Raw genomic sequence first — 22,794 nt, 5'->3', positions numbered from 1 at the left:
CCCGCCGAGGTGGCCGTGGCACCGCCGGAGGGGACGGGATGGGATGGCGCAGGTCGGCGGGGAGCCGGGGGGTCTGCAGGAGCCGAGCCCGAGGTGGGCCCTCGCTCTGCACAGCAGAGAAACTACTGCTCCGGGAAGACGCCCCCCTCATGGCTGCCCCGGCCCCCCCCGGGGTCTCACCCCGACGCTACCGGCTCCGCAGCCCACAGGCTCCACGCCTGCGGAGAGGGACCGAGGGTGGGGGCACAGACACTCATCAAACACCAGCAGGTTCCAGTTACGACACTCCTACAACGTGCGTGCTCCCATTCTGTGCCAAGCCAGCTTACAGAAAAATACATTTCTTCCCTTAAATTTACAGTAGTTAAAACTACAATTTGAAGACGGTATTAAAAAGGGGTAGTTTATTCTTCAACAAAACGTCTTGGTTTTTTTCTTTAAAAAAAAAATAAAAACAAAAAGGACTCTAAAAGCAATCACCCCCAGCACAACGCAACTGCACAAAGGAAATCATGATGCGCACAGCTCCTAGGACATCACTCCAAGCATTTGTTCTGGTGCTCAAAAAGGCACTTAAAGATAAGAACACAATTGTATTGAAAACCCACAACAAAACAAAACAAAGGAAAATGAAAGGCAATAATTTAATAGAAAGACACTGGAACTCGTACCGTACCTTCAAAAGTAAGAGGGGAGGAAAAAAAAAACCAACAACCTAATAAGCATGGTTTTGCTATCAAGTCATCTTTGAAAGTATATAAAAAAACCAGAAGACTGGCAAAGTGAATGTTCTCCAGGAACTAAATGAGAAAAAAAAAAACCCAACTAATTACTGGCAACGAATCCAGAGCTCTGGTGCCAAATGGGTTCCTCCCCTCCCCCTGAAAGCACATTTGCTGGTTCATTGCTGCCCAGACCCACAGACTGTTTGAACATCTGCTGCCCCTCACCACAGAGGCGCTGACCTCAGGGCTGGCCCGAGGCAGGAAAGGGGGGAAAAACCACGGAGAAAAAAAAATAAACATCAATAGGAACTAATTGTGGTAATTACAAATGTCAACAATGTTAACAGACAAGTACATAAACACCACTTCCCCTCACAGCGTTACAGGGAGGAACAATGACAGAATCACTACAGACAGTACTTCTCCCCCACTGTACACGGAAAGGTTAGCTTTGTGGCTCGGGGGGGTTTATTCCTTTTTTATTATTATTATTATTATTATTGGGTTTTATTTTTACATTGAGCTACCTACTAAGTGCAAAGATTTGGTGAGTGGCGTTGGCTTTCATCTACTCTTAGCCTATTTTTTTGTACAGTTTAACATGTTAACAGTTACTTCCCAGCGTTTAAGCAAGAACAGCGATATATACACAGCCCGGCCCGGGCAGGAGCGGGGCGCGGGGGGGACACATGCACGGGGCTCGGGGACACGCAGCGGCGTGTGACGCCGGGTGCGTGCCCGGCCGGGGAGGTATGTGCTGCCCGGCCGGAGGAGATGATCGGGAGACACAAACCAGCCCTGGGCAGGGGCAGGTGAGGCTGGAGGGGGCAGGAGGGCTCGGGGGCTGCTGTGCCCAGGGACAGACAGCGGCAGGGACCCCAGCCGGGGGGAGGAAAGGACGAACATTTAGGAGCCATCAGCGCGGCTCCTCTCTGCAGCCCAGAGACTCACCACGGCCCGCTTCACGCCGGGGCTGGACGTGATCATGTGGAAGCGACCGGATTAAACCATGGGTCATTGCATGGAAATCTGTACAAGGAGAAAAAAAAACCTGCAGGAGAAGCACAGGGTGTCTTGAATTCAGGGCTCACAGAAGAGACTCAATTATCAAAGTACCATGCAATCCCCAGCTCTTTCTGCATATTTTTTCTCCGGGTTACACGTTCAGAGGAAAAACAAAATGTAGATTCTTTTGCATAAACTCAAACTGTTGTATTATATAGTACAGTACAGAAAGTGCAAAATATCACCCCATCAGATCGGTTCTGCGTCTGATATGGTCAAATATGGCTCATGCTTTTCATGCAAGAAGACACAATCTGTATCAAGACCCTCGTGTACTGCTGTGCAACTTCAAATAAAGGGACGTCGTTGTACCAAAGCCTCCTCACCCCTTTAGTCCCAGCGGTCGAGAGAACATTAGTTGTTTTTTTTAAAAAAAAAAACCTAAAAAAAAGAAGTGTGTGGGGAAAGGGAAATGAAGCATCTCAAAACTGTGTAAGGTACTCTATTTATGCTTTGCCACAGGTTTGTCACTAGTCCTTGGTCACTCTGAAATCTTCAAGAAAACCCGAGTTCTGCATCCTCCCAAGCAGCCGATGGAGCTGCCTCCTCCTCTGTCCCCGCTCCCCCGGGGGACGCTGGCCGGGGCGTCACGGAGCTGCCTCCTCCTCTGTCCCACACACCGGCAGTTACAAACCTCCAGCTCTTCTCTGCAGGCCAGCAGTGAACCAAACCAAACCCACCGTGTCTTGTCTTCCCCCTGCTCCCTTTTTTTTTTTCCCAAATGCTGAGAGGTGCAGAAAATAAACTCCAGGAAGGGCCTTGTATTGCTCGACGCACAGCCGCTACGTACCTACCTCCACGCAAACACAAGCACACAATTAGCCCCGGAAAAATCCCAAATCAACCCAACGTCTCTAGAGAGGACATTTCAGAGCCAGTTTCTGAGGTAAATCTACTTTTTTTAAAAAGTCACCGAATTCTGTACACTTTTTTTTTAATATATACTTCTAGATATAGGGTGTATTCTCCAGTGCCAACACGTAGACCCGCCGTCTCCTCCTGCCGTAGGATTGCAAGCGTGGGAAGTGTTTCTCCATGGATGGGGGTGTGTGTGCACACATATGTACATACACACACACGTATATACAACCGGCCATCAGGCCTCGGCCACGCGCTTGTTCCCCTTCTGGAGGGCTTCCTCTTGAGCAGGGCTTTGGCCCCCCACGGTGCCAAGCCACTGGCCCTGCTCCCACCGTCCAGGCGCCCCCCAGCCTACATGGTGCCCGATTTATCCCCCGAGCTGCTGGGGAAGAGCTTCTCGGTGGGGGTGACGGCGGGGCTGCCCACCCCCGAGCTGCTGCTGCTGCTGGAGCGGTGCTGCACCACCGGCCGCACCGGCCGCATCGGCGGGGGCCGCAGCTGAGCCCCGGCCAGCCGGGCCGACAGGGCCGGCTTGAAGGTGGTCATCATCTCGGTGGTGGAGCTGCTGCTGCGCCGCATGGCAGCGTCAGGGTCCCGGATGAGGATGGTGTGGAGGGGGCTCGCGGGCTCCGAGTTGGCGGCGCCCATCGGGGGGTTCTTCATGGGCTCCAGCGTGTCCAGGACCACGTCGGGGGCCTGCTTGGCCGTGTTCTGCCTCTCCAGCTCCCGCAGCTCGTTCAGCGCCGTGCTCATGGTCTTCTCGATGTCCTGCGAACACCACCGACAAAGGGATGTCAGCACCATGCCACAGCATGGCCCCACTCTCCCGCACCCACCCATTTGGAGAGACTCCCCCCTGCCCTGGCATGTGTCTGTGGGGGGGTCTCTGACCTAAGACAGAGCCTCCAAGCAAAGCAGGAGCTTCAGGAGAAGATGCAAACCCCAAACCCTGGCCACACAAAGGCACCCCACATCTCTCAAGTCAACAGGAGTTTGGTCACCAGCTCCAAAGGGAGCAACCCCCAAGCACCACAAGTGATGGGGTGACCATGAGTGATGGGGTGACCACCAGCCTGTCCACAGCTCCACTGGGACAGGGCATCTCCACACCCTCCCCCAGCACTGCAGCTGGTCTTTCCCAAAAGGCGCCACTCTGCAGCCTCCACCAGATGAAGAGGACCTCTGCTGTCCCTGTGCCTGCAGGGCAGTGGCAGGTGTGGGGACAGAAAGGCACGGGGACGTGTCTGGAGTGAGCAGCACGATGACAGCTCACCATAAACAGAAGAGAGGCAGGGACGAGGCCTCTCCCTGCACGTGGGGAGGCAGCTGAGGGGACACTGGCCCCAACCTTCACCGCCCACCTTGGGTCGCATCTCCTAGGCACGGCCTGCATGGGCCTATCTGAGGAGACCCTCCACAAAGTGAATCCAGGTCAACTGAAAGTGTCTAAATTGTCTGCAACTGCAGCGCTGATCATCTCCTTCAGAAACAGAGAGATCCTAGTTTGGCTTCACTTAAATCCGCCTTAACTGAATTAAGGCCACTAACTCAGAAAGAGACCATCTGAAAAGTGACTGAAGGCAACAGAGTCAATCAGTTAAAAAGTAGCTCTCATTAACTCTCATCACTGTCCTTGTGTAGATGAGTCCTTAATTTTGTAATGCACACAAAACACTCGGTGAGCCTCAGATAATGTTCAGAGGATCAGCAGAAGGGAAATAATTATCAAGTTAGCTCCAATTAATCCTATTAGGCAGTTCAGATAATGAGTAAAAATATTCTGCCAGAGCTAAGCCTCAGGACTACCACATCCAGCAGTCCTACAGGGTAAGTATTTATTTACATCAGCTGAGAATCTTCTCCAAGGTTTAAAAAAACAACCCAAAACCCCTAAAGCCAAGAAAACTGTGCCTGTCACGCTCCGTCCTCACCATTCACTGGTCCCTCCAGAGGGTCCTGGACCCCCCCCAGCCCTGCACCGCACCTGGGGAACACAGCCCCGGGGTGCCACCTACACCCACCAGCCCAGCCCGGGGACACTGTGCATGCTGTCATGCTGTCAGCCCATCCCAAGCCGATGTGGTGGCCCGGCTGGAGCCATCACTGAGGGCACGCGCTGCGCTACCACCATAGCTGTGTAAATTGATGACACCAAAGGCAAGCTCTCGATGGACAGAGAAGCTGGGGAGCGTGCTGCAGAGCGAGAGAACAAGGAGGGCAGCTGGTGGGAAAGCAAACAGGACAGTAAGAGTTCTTCCTTCCTGCAATCATCGTTAATTACCCCACTGAAAGCAGCTGATGGGACATGTAAGAGCCTGCCAAACCCTGTGGCACAGGGGCTGCTGCTCTGCCTGGGCATCACCCACCACCCCACAGCTCTGCTCCCACCGGAGGCGGTGCTGGGGGTAACGGGAATTTAACCAGCAGCAATGGCCTAGTGTGATGCTGGTAATGATATTGCATGGCTGGAGGGGTCGTACTGGGATCAGGCGAACATGTTGAGGTCCCAGCTACAAACAGCCAGTAACAAACGTGAAGCACTATCCTCCAAACACTGAGCATCAGTCAGATTCTGATTTGGCAAATCCAGTTTTCTCCTCTTAAGCTCCTTATGGAGCATCAGATGAAGATAATGCGCTTCCCTCCCTGCGGGAGCTAAGAGCTGCCAGCGCATTTCGGTGGTGGATCGAACATTTCTGTCTACTGTTTCGAGGAAACAAGGTCTGTGGAGGGGACAGCATCTTTTTTCAGGCCAACCGGTACAGTTGGAAAAGCAGGCAAGCTGTTGGCTGCTCGTTTTTACCTTTAAAACTGTGGCAGCTACAGCAGCACTGTAATTCTGAAGTGTGTTGAGATGGAAGGGGCTCTGCGGCGCTACCCCGGTGACTTTTCTTTTAGCCCCTCGATCCCTGGGGACCGAGAGCCGCTTCACAACCCTCTTACCTCAGCCAGCGCTTCTGCTTCTAGAGATTTCTGATCTCCGAGACTACTGTGTCTAGTCGATCCACAGGTCGATCTCAGCGGGTGGCCATCAGACAAGGCCTTCCTGTCTGGGAAATTGATGCTGCCTGCACTGCCGAATGTCGCCATTCTGCGCTTTTCAGGACTCTCAATCCTGCCCCTGTTAAGAGGTATTTTGTGGGGGCTGCTAGGGCAGGCCGCTGCTCGAGGAGGAGTGTCTATGCCGGGACCCATCCCTCGGGGCGGGCTGTGGGTGTCCCCCCCGCTTCGACGGCGAGGGATAGCTGCACCGTCAGACCTCAATCTCACTCTGCAAAGAATCCATCATAAGACTAGGTCACCGTCCGTCAGATAGAAAGCGTCTGGTCGCATGCTGCAAGACAACTGCTCAGCTCTGAGAGTTCAGATCAAACCGAACCCCAGCCTCTCAGCTCCAGAAGACTAAGGCAAGAGGGAAGACAGACAGTTTAGCCAGGGCCAAGAAAGGGACAGCAATTCTGCCTTTTTACTTGTTAAGAACTATCTTAGCAAGGCACATGAAAACCCCCTGCATGCTCATATTACTCTGCAGTGCCTACTGGAGCCTTCCCTTCTGCCCTGCCCTACACCACACACCGACTCTCCCCGCACATGACAGCAACTGCCTCTGTGTTCATAGGAAAAGGAGAGTGTCCCTACCGGCCCATAACTCCCCCAAAGCCATAGTCCACGATATGATCCGTTGGAGATTGGATGTCGTTCTTGGAGGAGGCCTTATCGTCCAGCAGTGGCCCGCTGCTTGCCTCGCTGTCCGCCTTCTGGCTCAGGCTGTCGGAGAAGGCATCATCCCTAGGGAGAGGAAAGGAGACCCCCTCAGTACCAGGGCTCTGCCCCAGGAGAGGGACCTGAACATCCCCACTCCAGCAGCTCCAGGCTTTGTCAACAAAGGGCTGGACCGAGGCCACCACTTCAGACAGTACCCAGAGCTCGGGCAAAGCGAATGTCAGGTCTCCATATCCCCCGGCGATACAGTTGCCATTTTAATGAATCCGGGTACGGTGCTCATAACAGAAGTGGCATTCGTGAAGGACCCGGGATGTGCCCACTGGCCAGGTGGCACCGACCAACGCCAGGTCAGCGGACACAGCAGGCAAGGGTCGTGCCACCTCGAGCAGTCAATGACAGACAGGGCTCAGGCTCACTAAAGTGCACTATTTAGTGCTTGGCTTTACCAGCCTGAACAAGAAACAACGTGAGGCAATAAACGGAGAGGGATATGTGAACACACCCAGATTTCTCAGCAAAGCCATTCAACCAGGGAAAATCTAGCCACCTATTGTCGGTGGCTGAAGACAGACCTCATGACAGAATGTGGTTTTAACAACCTAGATCAACAGCCACCACTTTACTCACATGTCTTGCACCACAATATACTGGTGGGGTATGAGGCCATCCACACCGTTGTGCCTCCCTTCCCACCAGTCTTCTGATGCCCGATGGTACAGGAGGAGCGAGGCCCCTTTCTTAAAGGAGAGCTCTCGGGGAGAGCGTCCGATGTAGTCAAACTTCGCTATGGCTTCAATCTGCTCCACTTCTGCAAAGGAGAGAAGCACAGAGAGAGACAAGCTCAGTTCAACAATCACAATAAACCCTAGAAAGAGGCATCTCCTCAGAACAGCACTAACGCTGCTGCTCTAGCTTCCCGAGAGCATCTTACGCTGAGTACAAACCATCTTATTTTTAGACTGATCACTTCTTTTTGTTCCTCCAGCCTTCCTGGAATCTCTCACAGACTCACAAACTACCAGCAATTACAAAAAGCTACAAACTAGATGGGGAGTAGCTGAAATCTCCCTGTGTGCATATCTCATCACCACCCACACTCCCATTTTCTACCTATAAAGTGATTTCTTCGGTTACAGAACCCCATTATCCTCCAGACTGGGATCTTGTCAAGCTGTGCCAGACACTGTGATCAAAGCCCGGCTTTACCTTCTCTTCCTTTGCTTATCCTGGAGACAGTTTGGTCTGAATTATTGATGAGGAACGAATCCCCCTTTGGGGATCCCCACAGACACGATGACACCGGCTCTGGCCAGGCGGCTGCTCTACATCATCCCCCCCCATCTCAGACCAGCACCCTACCTCACCACTTCCCCACTTTCTCTAATTTAAGCTCTACCAAACACTGGGGATTCACAAACTGGGAGCTCAGGGTCTGAAATTCAAAAGGGCTGAGGCAGGACTTCCCTTTTGGAGGCGGTGAGCACACCAGGAACCCTTGAGCTCCTGACCAAGGGCCTCACAGTAGGATGCGCACCCAGAGAGGAGCCTGGTTGGCACTGGGGAGCCCGTGGAGGAGCCCAGCCCTTCTGCAAATCTGTTTCCAGCTGGGAATCCCAGAGAACCCGCTGCAGCGACTGCAAAGCAGCGACAGCGTTTCTCTCCACCTCACTGCACCCCGAGACAGGGGTGGAAAAGCAGCGGTGGAAAGCTGGGTGGAAAGCTGCCACCACCCAATTACCTCTGGCCACTATGGGAACCAGCAAGCAAGCAGTTAATGTACCTTGATTATTTGAGACACCCGATCGTTTTAAACCCCACCACCTGGAGACAGGCAGATGGGCGATGACAAAGCTGAACAGGGCAAATCCGCCCAGTTCCTCCAGATCTGTCACGTTCTCATTAAAACATGGAAACTTGCTCTGCTCCGTCTGCCTCGTCACTAACCACAGGCTAGGCATCAGCACCAACCAGGATGTGACCCGTCCCTCTGCTCAGCCACAAAACCCACACAGAGGAGGAGACACCAAAGGGGGACATGGGAGATGCTGCATCAGGACCCTGCCCCGTTCCCGGACAGGTCACTTCAACAGAGCAATTTTCCCCAGTTTAAAATACACACCCACAGCACTATGGGCCGCAGGGTGCTGGGGAGCACTGGGGTGGGACCAGTGGGGAACGCTCTGGAGGGGACGCAACCAGGAGGGGTCTCACAGCCTGATAAAATGTTGAGTTTCACAGCAGGGAGGGTGCATGGGACGAGGGAGAGGGGAAGAAGGAGTATGTAAATTCACAAAATAAAGCTGCTCTTCTTTTCCGCACTTGCACCACAGTTAATCACCCGGAAACTCCAATCAGAGCTATTAATGTGACCATCCAAGCAAAAAATTGGCTAAATGGCAGCTTGCTCTCCTTCATCTTCCAGTCCTGTCGGCTCCTGTCTGGAGCTGAAAGCAGGTCCTGAGCTGTCCTGGCCCAGCTGCGCCCTTCCCCTCCTCCCCGCGGTGCCAGCCACCGGGCCCAGCCCTCCTGCCACAGCATAATGGAACCGGCTGAAAGACACACACACCCCTGCACTGCAGAGTGTCCCCAACCTTTACTGGTTTCCCCGCAATGCATCCAAGAGCCCCCAGTGAACAGAGCCGGTCTCCCCCATGTCATCCCCGTCCCCGCTCCGGCTCTGTGACCTGTTTCACACAGCACGTCTTCACCATCACACGGCTGCACATCAGCACAGGTGACAAGGGGAAGGAAAAAAATATGTGGGATTAACGGAATCTCATAGAATAGCTCCAAAAAACCAACCCCTGCATCCTGCCATGGAGGCAGAGACTGCAAAGGTCCATGCACACCCTATGGGGAGAATCTATACGCAACATTTATTGCTCATTACTAAGCACACAAAAACGTCATCCCCGACTAGACTGCCACACACCAGTCCAGCCTCTAACCTGATGAGGGGTGAAGTGCCCGCTGCTTCCCTGCACGCACAGCTCTGCTAACACAGACCCTGCTCTCTGCTGCTCACCTTCATCACTGGTGTGTGGCTCCGTGCCGTTGTCATGGTCAACTTCATCGATGGTGCCTGGCTCGCTGTGCGGGCTGTCACTGAAATAAAATACACCGCGCTTTCAAAGAAAGAATGAGATTTCTGTTCCCAAGGCACTTAGCAAAGTAAGTTGTTGAGAGAAACTCTGGCCCCAGTGACACCTGAAAGAGTTATGGGTTTAGTTCTCGTAGGACTGAGATGGTCATTTTAAATCACAGCAGTTCCATGAACTTGCTTTGGGAACAGCAGACACTCGCACCACGACCTTCAGGCCCAGAACATCACATTCTGTTGCTCATGCATCTTACTCAGATTTGGCAAAACAAATATAAAGTGATACCAAGTTGAAATGTTCCGCACAGTCATTCACAGTGAGTTTTAGCACTTTATCCTCTGCTTGCACCAGTGAGGACGGCAGCAGGTGATCAGCGTCAGGGAAGATTAGGTCTCAGACATGTATTAAACTCACACAAAAATCAGTTCAAGTCAGTTAGAAATACTGGTTTCTTAAAACTCAGACCTGAATGTCGCTTTAGAATTCCAGCATCCTCCAGACAAAGGCATAACATCACTTACACTTGGAGTGGGGGAGTTTGTGGATTTCCTATCCTGGCTATACCACAAGGGCGAATGGTGCACCCGAAGCCGCGATGCAAAGCAATTGCACACGGCTGGTCCCGTCCCCGCGAACACAAACTCATCTGTCTTCTAACATCGACACAACAAAAGGAACTGGAAGGTTCAGGTTAACTTTGGGCTACAAAATTTCATCCAAATAGCAAATTATGACGGAACCATGGGACTTTACACCAAAATTCCAGTCGAGAAGGAATTTGGTTAGAATTGACCTAAATTTCTGGCTTTTCATACTTATGTGAATCTGCAGCTAAAAGATTTTTTTTATAAATATTAATATCCACATTAGAAACAATTTTCTCCTGAAGATTTTACTGAGGTTTATAACACTGAGTCAGCATGAGAAATATGGAAAGAAAAACTCAGTGAAACTGCCTCTGTTTTCACCAGCTAAGGCTGAAATGAAAAGCGAAACTGATGTTGAGACTAACTAGTTAGATGTGCAAAATCCTCTTAGTGTTACGAAAGTATTTAAAACTAAGAACCGTAAGGGCAGCCTGATATGAAATGATTCTTAACCAGTGTGAAACAGCACAAGCATATCAAATATATTGCACTTGCACACCTAATTCGTAACGTTTAACAGGAGTAAATGTAAAAAAGCATTTACTGCCCCGTCTGCAGAGGGGCAAATTCACCCTGGTGCTGTGCTCGGCTGCCCTGAACATTAGGTTTGACCTTCCCCAGTGCTCTCCTCAAGGATCTGCTCCCGAGATTCCTCCTCCTACACTGGTGGGAGCTGAGGTCGGCTCTCGGTCTACTAGGAATCACACCAAAGCTCCTTTCTCACAGGTTCACTCTCAAAGTGCGGCTCCAGAAGACAACCCTACCACGGGGACCTGGCTTAAAGTCCTGCACCCCATGGAGTCCTGCCCCGCTCCTTACCAGTACTCCTCCCCTCCGGTCATGCACTTCTCGTAGACAGGTCCTTCCAGCTCTCTGTGGCTGGGGAAGATGCCCTCGTGGTTAATGATGATGGTTTTGATGACCTCATTGACGTGGGCTTGGCAGGACACCGGATCCTGCCCATCTGGAATGTGCATCAGAGTGGGCCCGAAGCAGATGGCCAGGTTGTAGGGATCCATCATGTTCTCATCGCTGTACTGTGACAAGCTGCAAGCACCAGCGTTAGGGAGGGGTGGTGCCGGCTCCCCCCGTTCCCTCAGAAAAGCCTCCCACCAGCAAACCCCCACCACCTGAAAAACAACCATCACCGAGCTGTACATCTTCCCTGAACACAGCCACGGCGAGGCTGGGAGGAGGCAAAATACAACTCTCCCTGGCAATACCGAAACAACGACAGGGAAGCCCTGAAAAAAAGGCGGGCGAGGAAAAACTCCATAAAAGAGGAAAAAAAAAGACTTACTGATTAAGAAAAGCAAAAAGATATCTCATGACGACGATGACAGCCCGAGGCAGAGTGATGATGATTTGCTGGATCTGGTGCACTCTCTCGGTGGGGTTCTCGATTTCTGGAACACATGGACAGAAAGCACATCGTTAAACTTGCTCAGGACCGGGCAACACGGCACCAGAGGGACTGGTTCCAGACCTAGTAGCCCACTACATGAGGAAAACAACAGCCTGTTTCCAGATTAGATCCACGGGTCTGGCACGAAGGTGCCAGTGGAGAATCGGGGACCGTGCTCTTCCACTGGTGAATTCAAACATACATTCAGATCCAGTATAAACACCAAATAAAGACATTTTCTTTTTAAAATAACTGTTTATGCATTATTTAGTTCATTCCTCAACAACTATACTTCTCAAAAGCTTTAGGGAAATGGAGCACTGCCTGGTTTTCTAGTGCAGACTTTAAAATGAGGTTTTTATTCACTTGACTTACAGGTTAACCATCGGGGCCTTCTGAGCCCGTCTGCTCCAGTCTCCCACTGGTCTTCATGGGAATTTAATCTGAACCAGTTCTGAGTCAGCACTTTAAGGCTCACTTCTCTCCATGGCAGCACACAAACCACCCAGCTGCTATCAGAAACCGGCTTCCTTCTGCAGGAACAGGGGGGCTTAGAGCCATCTGCTTTCGGTGCCAGCCCACCTGGGAACCCCCGCACGGCCCCCACAGCCCTGCCCCAGGGCGAAGCTGATACCCCTGTACAGTAGCCACCTTTGCCTGTGGAGCTGCCGGAGCCCCCCCACTGACCCGCCAAGGGGCTCAGCACCATCCTCCAGCAGCCGCAGCACGTCCCAGCCCCCTACTCCTTTTTTAAAGCTAGTATCTGCTCAGTGTATTATGTAGGCAGTTAATCCTGTGGCTTTTATTTTACAGAAAGTGGACAAAGAGTACCAAAGCTTTCCTGAGAGCGCTCACCCTCAGAAGCACGGAATGAGCTACATCAGTGGAGAGATGCTTACTTGATTATGCTGGATCAAACTCTGACATTTGCTAATGGTAATAAAATCCACTGACAACATGTAGCTGGGCTGCCATTGGTTCAAAAAGTCTGAGCAAAATTTGGCTTCAGTCCAAAGATGGAAATCTTTATAATAGTTCACTTTGGAAAATTCTGAGGAATGCATTTATCCCCTGTTATTGCTCACTGGGCTCTCTACTTCTTCAGTTTGGTTTTACTTAAGAGGACTTTTTTTAAAAAAATCAAATAAGTAAGAACTGGATAAAGCCCTACAACAATAGTTATCTGTTCTGAAACCCAGAGGAACAAATTGTCTTGAAGCACTTGCCTTTTTTCACTCCACAGAAATGTTTCAACTGGCTGTAATTCAGAGGAATTAACGGAGTAATCATCAATCACTGGAGAATGCAGGCACACCCCTGAATGAACCTCTGCAAACAAAGTGCCTTTTCTATCCATCCATTTCTCACATGGATCTGCGAAACGCTTCCATGTAAGCCCTCAGTGCCTGAGAGGAGAACCCAGCCTTCCCGCCAGCCCGGCTTCCCATCACGTCGGCGGGGATGGACGGGCATCGTGGGCCCTGCCACACGCGGAGCAGCACCCCCCCGGCAAACCCCTGGCTCGCAAAACCTTACCGGGGGCCACAGGAAATGGCGGGGGCTTTGTGATGTGCTGCAGAGGAAAGCCCAAAGCCCTCGGCTGCGATTAACCTTCCTGCCGTAATCACAGCATGAGAGAGAACAGCCTGCAGCAAGGGGGGCACTTACTGAGCGGGGGTTCTCAGAGGAAGGAGGTTCCTTCAGTCTGCTAAGGCTGGGACAACTATTACACAGCCCACACCTATGTGCACTTAAGGTCAGAGTTTTGATGGGAACAAGGCACTTTAATTCATTTAAAATCTATCAGAGAATCAATCTGTCTTTCCCTAATCGAAAGGTAGCAACGGCAGCAGGAAAAGAAAGGAAAGATGAGGGAAACGAAGATTCTTGCTAAAGAGAGAAAAAATAAAGAGAGAGGAGAATACTCTCCACAAAATTAACACATGATGTTTGCAACAAAAAGCTTGCCAAGCCTATCTGCAAGCACATCATCACATCACCAAGCGCTGCGCACTTTTCCTGTCCCCTCTCAGGGTCCCTGCTCTGCCCTCAGGGAGGGCAGCGGCACCAGCACTGCAAGGCCAGGCTAAAGCTCCTGTCTGGGACACGGAATTGGTGCAGAAAGAGCTTCTTTGTGTGCCACGTTACAGGTGTGCTGCGCTGTTTGACACATCAGGACTGAAAGGCGATGGTGAATTTCCTGAAGCTACTCTATAAAACACTGTTCTTGAAAAATAGGAGCACATTCTTCTCCTTCTGGAACAAGCCCATCCCTGTGCCATTCCCCTCTAGGTATCATCTGTCTGTCTTGCCATCACTAAATCTCCAGCAGTCATTAACACTGAGGAGGGGGCAGGAGCCACGAGCAGTGAAAGCCAAAGGAAGGACCTCAGCATGTCTTCACCAGTCACTCCTCTGAAGCGACCCACAACCGAGACACTCCAACCCCTAAACCACCCCGACATGTCTCCTGTAAAACGAAGTCATCCTGGAGCCAAAGCGCACAACACGCTCCTCCATCATCTCCGAAACGTCAAATTCATTCTGTCTTCTTCCCTTCCCCCAGGGCAGTAACTTCCATGACTTGCCAATAAATAAATGTCACCACTACAAGGTACTGAGAGAAATAAACCCCAGCTGGGATAGCTGGGTCTTCAGTTGCAGAGGAACACGTGGAGCCAGGAGGAGAGTTCAGAACAAGAAGCAACCAGGCTTTCCCTGACATCAATCCCAGACCCTTCATGATTAAAAACCCTCAGCTTCTACCTCTGCTCACATCCCAAAGCACTTTCTGGTTTCTCTGGGACAGGAAATGCACACAGCAAATGCCTGGAGAACCACTAAGCAAGTGAGGCTGAAACCAAGGCTGCAGACTCCGAGGCGGGAGAAGCTTTCTGCGTAGCCCAGAGCTACTGACCTCCACCTCATGTTTAGCAGAAGACGCTGAGGTAAAGCAGCAAAGCCCCGTTGTGTCTCCAGAGCCAGGGCTGGATGGCACGTGGTGACGGGCCAGCACAGGACCCGCCATCCCCACAGGTATACTCAGGTCGCCTCAGGGCCTGTACACCCCGCGTTTATTGCTTCTCTTGTCCCACCCTATTCTCCAAGAAGAGCTGTCACATGTACTTACTTATAGTAGATACCAAATCTTGAAACCTTTCCTTAGGAAAGAGGGGGTTTTCCAGTCCTCGGAAATACAGCTTCAAGACTCCAGCCACTGAATTAATGTCACGTTCATTTTGATCATCAGCAAGGGGATCTTCACCTGCCCAGAGAAGAGGTTTCATTTCCAGCATTACTGTCAAGTTGGACTAACACAGCAAGTGTTTTTCCCTAACTGAACGGAAACCCAAAACTTCCCCCAGCTCAGAAACCCCTCCTGTGTGCACTGGTAACGCTACGTGTTTTGCCAGCAAGAGGAGAGTTCAGTAAGGTGCTCTGTTACACAGCGCCATGCTGAGATGTGCTACAGCGCTACCTACAGAAACCCAGCTCCTTGTGGAGATTTCAAACCTGTCCTGCAGATGTTATTTACCAGTACCCCTTCACTCCCCAGCCCAGTGCGTTTCTGCATTTACGGCAACAGCTCAGAGCTGAGAAGATCTAAACGACGGTGGGTGAATGCCTGAGAAGACAGGCTTGGCTGGAGGATGCAATTATGCCTCTGGAATAGACTGAATGGTTCTGGATAACATTGTACTGACTTAAAATCTATAAAAGGCTTTCAAAAACCTAAGGGATTTGGATACCGATTCCTCTTAAATTGGATGTGCAAATCCTCCCACCTTTGGCAAACCCAGCAGTGCCTCATTCCTTGGCCTGGCCACCTTCACCCTGATCCTCCAGATGTTGCTCAAAGACTAATGACACGAAAGCCATTACCCGCCTCTAGCCCGTCCCTTCCACAGCTTCCCTGTCACGCGGTGGCAGCAGGACTGCTCTGCCCTCTCTTGCCAGGCTCACACCTCCGATGGTCTGCTGGGACACGCCATCCCAGTGGTACCCGCACGCCCTGGCCACGCACCTCTCTCAAAGGAATTCTTGATGTCGTTGACTTCCACCTGGGAGCCAGGGACTCTGAAAATGCCCTGCTGCTGAAGGCCTGGAAAAGAACAGTGCTTTAGAAAAAATTTCTATAACTGTTATGCGGTACTTTCTGGTAAAAAGCAGAAATTAGGAGTCTGTGCACCCAGAAAGGCTCAGAGCAAGCAGGGGACAGCCTGCTGCCAATTATTCCTGCCCCTATTCTCCAACCAAGGCCCCCCAGATCAAAGCACTGAAGGGACTCCTGTTGGCCGGGGGCCTAACAAAGAGTTTAACCTGAATAAGTGCTAACAAGACCTAAGTGTTTGTCAGTCATCCAATGCTACATCACAGTCAGTGCCACTGCAATTACAGCCTAAGCCCAGGCAGCAAGGGCTGCGGGTGTCCCTACTGTATTTCGCTGCCAACTGCAAGTACTTCCTTTCCTTCCCTTTGCAGAAAGTTTCTGTTGACAACAGGAATCAACTTACCGTACAGATTGATGTAGCGAATGCAGCTTTCTACTACAAGCGGAATGGCCTGTCCTGAATCCTTCAGGAAAGGAAAGGAAAAAGTAAAAAATTACTGGTTTATTGACAATAAAGCATAGGAAATGCATTAAAGATTGCAATAACAGATTTGAAAATCAGTGCCATTGAGTTTAGTGAGAGGACAGGCAAGAAAAGGAGGCATTACACACATCAAGCCATCAAGAAGTGCTGAGTAGACTATGTGCAGTCAATTATGCACAGAAAAAGCTTTCACTAAGCGTGTGAAGGACTGCTGCTCACTACCTGGCTGAGGCAGGGGGCTGGTGCAACGGGATCTCGGCTATTCCATTTCAAAGGTGTAATGCTGAGCCAAAATAAAACTCGTGCTGTACCTGTCTGATGAAATAAGCTTCCAGTAACAGAGCTTACAACAATATTTCCACCTGAAGAAAGAGCCATTGTCAGCAGATACTAAAAAAAAAGCCAAAACACCACAGTGTATGAAAGGAACTGCCTGTATCTGAACCTGCAATGAGTTTTTGGGTCTGTTTCAAAGCTGCTTCTCTCCAGGCCCCTCGTGGAAGGAGCTCAAGGGGGAACGTGAGCCGTGTCTGACTGCCTAAGCAGACATTTATTTTCTTTAAGAGCTTTGTTTGGTTGTTTTTCCAGTGAGTACAGTTGCATCTCTCTGGTTAATCTACTCCGTCTCGTAGACGGGCCTCCAGTAAATACCTGGTTTCTCGTTCGCGCATTCCTCCTTCCTCTGAGAACATAAAAAAGCAGCAGAGTGGGAAAAAAAGAAAAGATTAAGCAAGGATAAGTTCAGTTAGAGGTGAGCATCTCTTTCGGAGGCCATGAACGCTCAAATGCAATGGCAGCTTAGCAAGGTCCAACCCAGGCCTTCAGGCTGTCCACCCTCCCTCCCAAACCCCGTCCGGCACCCTGCACCCTGCACTCGGCGACCGCCAGAAAGAGCCTCTCGGATTTCTCAGATTTCTCGGATTGCTCCCTTCGCTGCATCGGCAGCACCCGCAGTTGCCTGGGGCTATCGCCAGCCCCTGCCCGGGTGCAGGTGATGCTCGGTGAGAGCCGTCGCAGCGTGGGGACACCAGGCAGCCGCCCACAGACCCACACGTGTCCCACGGCAGCATGTGGGCCTGGTCTTGGGGACAAGCCGGCAGCACAGCACTGTCCCCCGAGGGGTCCGTGGGGACAGGACACCCGTCCGCTCAGATACATCTCCACTGCAGCTAATTCCTCCTCCACAGCGCTGAACGGGCTGGACTTCAATGTGCCCTGCTTTTTTAAAAATCAGTTTAAGTAAGGAATAATTACAAGTATTAAAGAGATTACTGGCTTTTGCCAGCCGGGCCTGTGTATTACTTGTGACAGTGCACTGTTTATAAACACTGCCCTTAGGCTCACGGGTGCACTAAAAGAGCCAAAGAGAATAAATCGGAGCCAGACAATGCCTGTTACTTTACCTAATCCAACAGTTTGTCATTACTGCTTCCTACAGTACTTTCACTAACGCTTTCTTCAGCTCAGGATTAAACACTGAGCAACTGGAGCGGCATCGCTTCCTCTGGAAATCCTTTCACAGCCAGGCAACTGCACAGTGCTGGATTTCAGAGGATCAGCAGCTGGATAGCTGGAGGTATCCTCGGGGACAAATCCCACATCCACATCTCTTCATTTTTCTCCTCAAATCTCTCCTTCTGGGTAATTTCCTGGGACAAGCAGGAGTCCCTTCCATGGGGACTGCCCAGGTATTAACTGAGTTCATCTGAGCTCACCCCAGCTTATGGGAAGATTATACCTTAGAATAATATACAGTATTTCAGAATATACAGTATTTCAATCGAAGGCTGCCAGTCCTTACAACTGGGAGACACTTTCTGGGAGCTCAAGAGCCATTCTACCGTCCCCCTCAGCTGTGAGGAAGACGACCACCAAAAATGTGTCAAAAAGGGAAGGTGGGAGATCAGTTGATCCTTTGAGGGTGCTGGGCTGGGCTGTCCTCGCTGTCTGATCTTCCCTGCCAGGACAGGTGGAAGCAGCACTGGACAATGGGGACACTCAGCCAAGATGCTGGCCATGTGCTGGCACGGTCGATGGCCACCAGCCACAAGGGTCCTCCCTGCTACCCTCACCCCAGGGCACACCGGTGGTGAAGGGATGGGGAACACAAGGAACACACGAGGGGCGAGGACAGCTATGGAGAGAAATCGTCACCGAGGCAAAGCATGCACTGGCCACGTCAGCCGGGTGCAGGGCGGACCGGAGAGACCCCGCTGAGGACAGAAAGCAGCCAGCGGTTAGGACAGGAAAGCCACCATTACATTCACAGCGTTCATAAACTCTTACTGTCAGCCAGCGAGTACCTTAATGAACGTTTCCATATTGCCGTTAAAGAGTTTATGATTATAGACTGAGAGAGGCCTAGGTCTCCTCATTTTCTGTGGCTTAGGGGGAAGACAAGGGGGCCTGGGAGAAAATGGAACAAAAGAAATCAACAAAACACCAACATAAATGCAATGACAGGGTGAGATCTCAAAGGTTATGACTGAGAACGAAAAATAAATCCAACAGAAAACCCCTCTGTGAGGACTCGACAGGCAGCTCCATGCACTCTGCAGCCGCTCACGCTTCAATGTCCCCCCATGAAGGTGGCCCCACCAGGAGCTGGGGGACCTGCCAGGAGCCCAGCTCCACACCCCGCATCCCGCACAGTTCTGAGGGATGTGCCCTCACTGCAGAACCCTTTCCAGCAGCCTGGGGCAGGCTACCCTCACACTCAGCTGGCTAGCTCATATTGGAGCCCGTGCCACGATGTCCCAGAGGCCAGGCTGAGCCCGGCACAGCCAACAGGCATCGAACGGGCAGCAGAGCCACCAGAGCAAAACCAGAGCTGTTCACTACATGCTGCACACGATTTCGAGTCAAGGTCAAGGCTGCAGCCTCTACTTAAGTAATAAATTCCAATTAATCCTGGTAACAGAAACATTTAACAGCAATAAGCCAACCTACCCATCACTCTCCATCCCCATAATCTTCCAGTATTTCCCTACCAGACAGACTCTACCCTCAGCTGCAGTCACATAAAGCAACCCAACGAGGTGTTGCTATGGGCCTCCTGAAGAGTCCTAGCTCCTACTGTAAAAACCAGTTGTCTCCAGAACCCAGACAGTGACAGAGCAGTAACTACCCCAACAGCCACAGCTTGAACGAACCGGGGGCGATCAGGAATGCTCTTTGCGCAGAACTCCCTTCACTCGAGCCAGAGGGTAACAAAGCTGGGGAACACAGCTGGTCACAACTGCCTGGTACCAGGCTCTGCAGACACAACCCTCCCTCTCCGAGATGCCCAGTATCAAAACTGCTGCTCGGTGTTTGTGCCAGTACCAGGGATGACAATTTAGAAGTAAAATAAAAGCGTTGGTGTTCAGGAGGATTTTTAACACCTGCCTCCTACCCCCACCAGTTCAGCACTCTGTCAGCCTGAAAAAGCACCAAGAGCAGCTGAAGAGCTCAACTGATTCCTTGATATATCCAAAATAAACCACAGCCACCCCGGAAAACAAGGAGGCATTCCTTTTTATTCCTAAATGGACCTCATTCTGCTCACAGATGGCCGGAAAGTGGGAAGGCCTCCACCTCTCTATAGCTAGCTTCTGTTTGGGAGACATTCCCAGGGAGGTCAGTGATCTTCCACCTTTCTGGCAGGCATGCCCAAGATTCAAACCACCAAACAAAACGATGACCCCAGCCAACACACACGAGCAAACCCACCAGAGCTCCCCGAGGACAGAAAAGGTAGGGATGCACATCAGGAGGGGCTGTGACACTACCCCTGCCAGCGAGTGACTGAGTGTCTTCATCCCCCAGGGAACACACCTTGAAGACCCCATTGGCTTCAGCAAGGGTAAGAGACACCTATTGCTCCTGGAAATGAGGCCACGGAAACGCGTGACTTATTTTAGAGCAGTGATCAGGGCTTTGGAGGGCTGCTTTCATTAACGCTATTCACATTTTGGTTTCTGCTTCTGCTAATGAAGGACATTAAGACCCAAGTGCCTAGATCTAGGAAAGGGAGAAAAATAGCTTAAAATCTCTAAGCGACTTCTGATCTGTCCTCTGCCCCCGGGCTATATTGATGTCGGCAGAGGAGAGATCATGGTTGCAAACAAAAACGCGTGCCAGGAGCCCTCATGCCAAAGTTCTCGCAGAGCAGAGTCGAATGGTCATGTGCTATTCACACGGAGCTGTGATGGTGCGGTTGTGATCTGCTGGTCCCTTAACCAGATGCCTTTAATTAAGCAGTTTGACTCTACACTCCTACAGCCTCATCAGGCAGCTGAGGAGCAGAAATGGCTGCTGCCCATCCCAGTGCCCGCCTGTCTCTGGGCTGAGCAAACCGGAGCCCCCATGGTGCCACCTCCTGTCCCTGGGGACGCCTGGCGCAGGGCGGCCGCCGCTGGGGAGGTTGTTCTGCCTACGCTTCCTGCGCTGCCTCGCACAAGGAGGAGGTTGTCTCTTGTTTGTTTTCCTTTGTGAGGCAAAAGCAACCACTGACAAAAAAGCAAGAGCAGCAGCGGGGGAGCTGTGCCATCATCCCTCGCGTAGGAGGCCGTTGTTCCTTCCTCTGATGGCTCTGGCCCATGACACCGCCGCTCCACTGGCACCCGCTCCCCACACAAAGTGCTCAAGCGCCAATTCTCCCTGAGGTTTTGCCTGGTCATTTGGGGGTGCTGAGCCGAGAGCCCTGCCCGGCACAGCCAGCGGAGGGGAGCCCACCTCGGGGTTGTCCCCGCAGCCCCAATGGCCGTGGCTCCGCTGGGGCCCGCGGGGAGAGGCAGCAGCCGCAGCGGGGAGCGGCTGCCATGACAGCCCATCCGACGGTCAGGAGCGGCTCCTTGGAGCAGGTCCCTGCCGTGACACAGCCTGCAGCCCCGCTCCCCGGCAGGGAAGGTCCCTCTTCGTCCTGATGGCACCTGGCTGCCCCGCTCTGCAGCCACTCAGCCTGGCGCTGGCAGCAGGGTCCCCCTCCGGCCAGAAGGGAAGGGAGCGAGGCACCCCCCGCCATGCTGCCCTCTGCTACCGCAGCCCGCGCGGCACCATCTGCTCCTGCATTTCTAACATGCGATGGGGTTTTTTTTTTGCCTGTATTACAAATTTTATCAAACACCGAAACAGGGTTGTAAAAACATCACACAGAGTTGTGAGGAGATGTTCGGAGGCTTTGTTGGCCCGTGTCTTACTGTCAGAATACCAGCACTCTCCGAGCAGGCCAGCAGAGCTCTGTGGAGACGCTTTATGGACTGGAGACAGACCAAAGCCTCCTCCCTGTCACACTCACCCCTGGCACTATCTCCTGCTGCAGAGGGATGAGACTCCATCAATATGGGCATGCTCTGCACTCCCAGGCAAAGCCACCGGTGCTGGGAGAGGCTTTGGGGGACATGTCAAAGTCCTCAAATGAAGAAGGATGGCCGGGAGCGGGTGCACGCCCTTGTGTTGCCCTGTCCGAACACAACCCCAGCTAGGCTACGGGGCACCACACGGGGCTGACGCAGTATTTCCTGGCACCCCGGAGCCAGGCAGCCAGGAATTACACTGCAGCAGAAACAAGGGCCCGTTTGTCATCACCCTAATTAACCCACTGCGGGCGATGCAGCTGAGAAGCGGGGCAGTGATGTGGGGAGCCCGGCAGGGCCTGCCCTCCCTCCCGCCAGCCCAGGGCAGCCGGAGGATGGTTAAATCCGAACCCCGCCGAGCTCTACCAGCAGCAAAGCAAACCACCCTCAAACCACCCTCCCACGGCCACAGCAAGCCCTTCCCAAAAGCCGGTGAAGCGGAAGAAACTGCTCACCTGGTTGTTCCGCATTCGGCTCTTTCACCTAGGAAGAAAACGCAAGTTTCCATCATTTCTCCACGTTAGGCACCACCAAAGGACTGCTCCAACACACTGGCACAGGCACTCACACACTCGCGTCTGGCTCCGGAAGCCCCCAGCTAATGGCTTCGGGCAAAAAGAAGCTGAAGGTGCCCGAGGGCCCCGCAGGCTGGGGAGATGCCGAGCTTGTTGCTATACAAGGCCCCACCACTAACAGACATATTAGAAATCCAAGTCAGCCACAAGAGAGGGAAAGCGTCTTCAATTCCCACTGATATGAAAGGTTTATTTGCAATATGAAGCCCATCTTGTAAATAACCGGAGGCGCTGCGGGTCCCCTGCAGTGAGTGCTCACTTACAGTAGCTGGGGCTTGGCCGAACCCGAGCAGGAAAGGGGGTGTCTGATAAGGGCTGAAGCCCCCGGGGAGGCTGCCGAGATTATCCAACTGCCTCATGAAGCACCACTAACAGCACCTGGATGCAGCGGAGTATTCAGTTCCTCGGCTTTTCCTGAGAGATAACAGCCCATCTAATCACCATCAGGCAGACTCCACTCTGGCTGTCAGTATTCTCATTCCCTTCGTGTATTTTTAGTGCTTGGATTTCATATAAATGGCAGCGTATCACCACTGATAAGATCTGTTCATTTTTTAGAGTATTTGTCAATCCACTGAAAAAAACTAAACTAATTTCACATGCTGTTTGTGCCTTTCTCCCAGGGCCAGGAAAGCTGATTTATTCTTCCTTTTTCTAAGACACATAAAAGGAAGCATTTGGCTGCACATGCCTCCTTCCTGCTCTCCCTTGGCACCTGCAGAAAGCCAGCTTGCAGCCAGCTCCTCACTGAAAGAGAA

The 22,794-nt window shown here is 51.9% G+C and overlaps 1 protein-coding gene across 1 annotated transcript in view; it reads right to left on the bottom strand.

The window, feature by feature from the left end:
• Positions 1-389: 389 nt before the first annotated feature.
• SRGAP3 (SLIT-ROBO Rho GTPase activating protein 3) overlaps positions 390-22,794 on the bottom strand; it is a 103,351-nt gene continuing 80,946 nt past the window's right edge. Inside the window, exons 11-22 of the mRNA XM_074152759.1 lie at positions 21,917-21,944; positions 18,429-18,531; positions 16,045-16,105; positions 15,555-15,632; positions 14,661-14,795; positions 11,426-11,531; positions 10,945-11,172; positions 9,403-9,482; positions 7,005-7,185; positions 6,291-6,440; positions 5,595-5,922; positions 390-3,419 (exon numbers count right to left, since the gene is read on the bottom strand). Of these exons, the coding sequence (XP_074008860.1) occupies positions 3,003-3,419; positions 5,595-5,922; positions 6,291-6,440; positions 7,005-7,185; positions 9,403-9,482; positions 10,945-11,172; positions 11,426-11,531; positions 14,661-14,795; positions 15,555-15,632; positions 16,045-16,105; positions 18,429-18,531; positions 21,917-21,944 (1,895 nt within the window). The 3' untranslated portion in view covers positions 390-3,002. The remainder of the gene's footprint in view (positions 3,420-5,594; positions 5,923-6,290; positions 6,441-7,004; positions 7,186-9,402; positions 9,483-10,944; positions 11,173-11,425; positions 11,532-14,660; positions 14,796-15,554; positions 15,633-16,044; positions 16,106-18,428; positions 18,532-21,916; positions 21,945-22,794) is intronic.

Source organism: Numenius arquata, chromosome 8 (genome assembly GCF_964106895.1).
Source record: "Numenius arquata chromosome 8, bNumArq3.hap1.1, whole genome shotgun sequence".
Taxonomy (NCBI): domain Eukaryota; kingdom Metazoa; phylum Chordata; class Aves; order Charadriiformes; family Scolopacidae; genus Numenius; species Numenius arquata.
The sequence above is the reverse complement of the archived record's forward strand: the minus strand, read 5'-3'. Positions and strand labels throughout refer to the sequence as shown.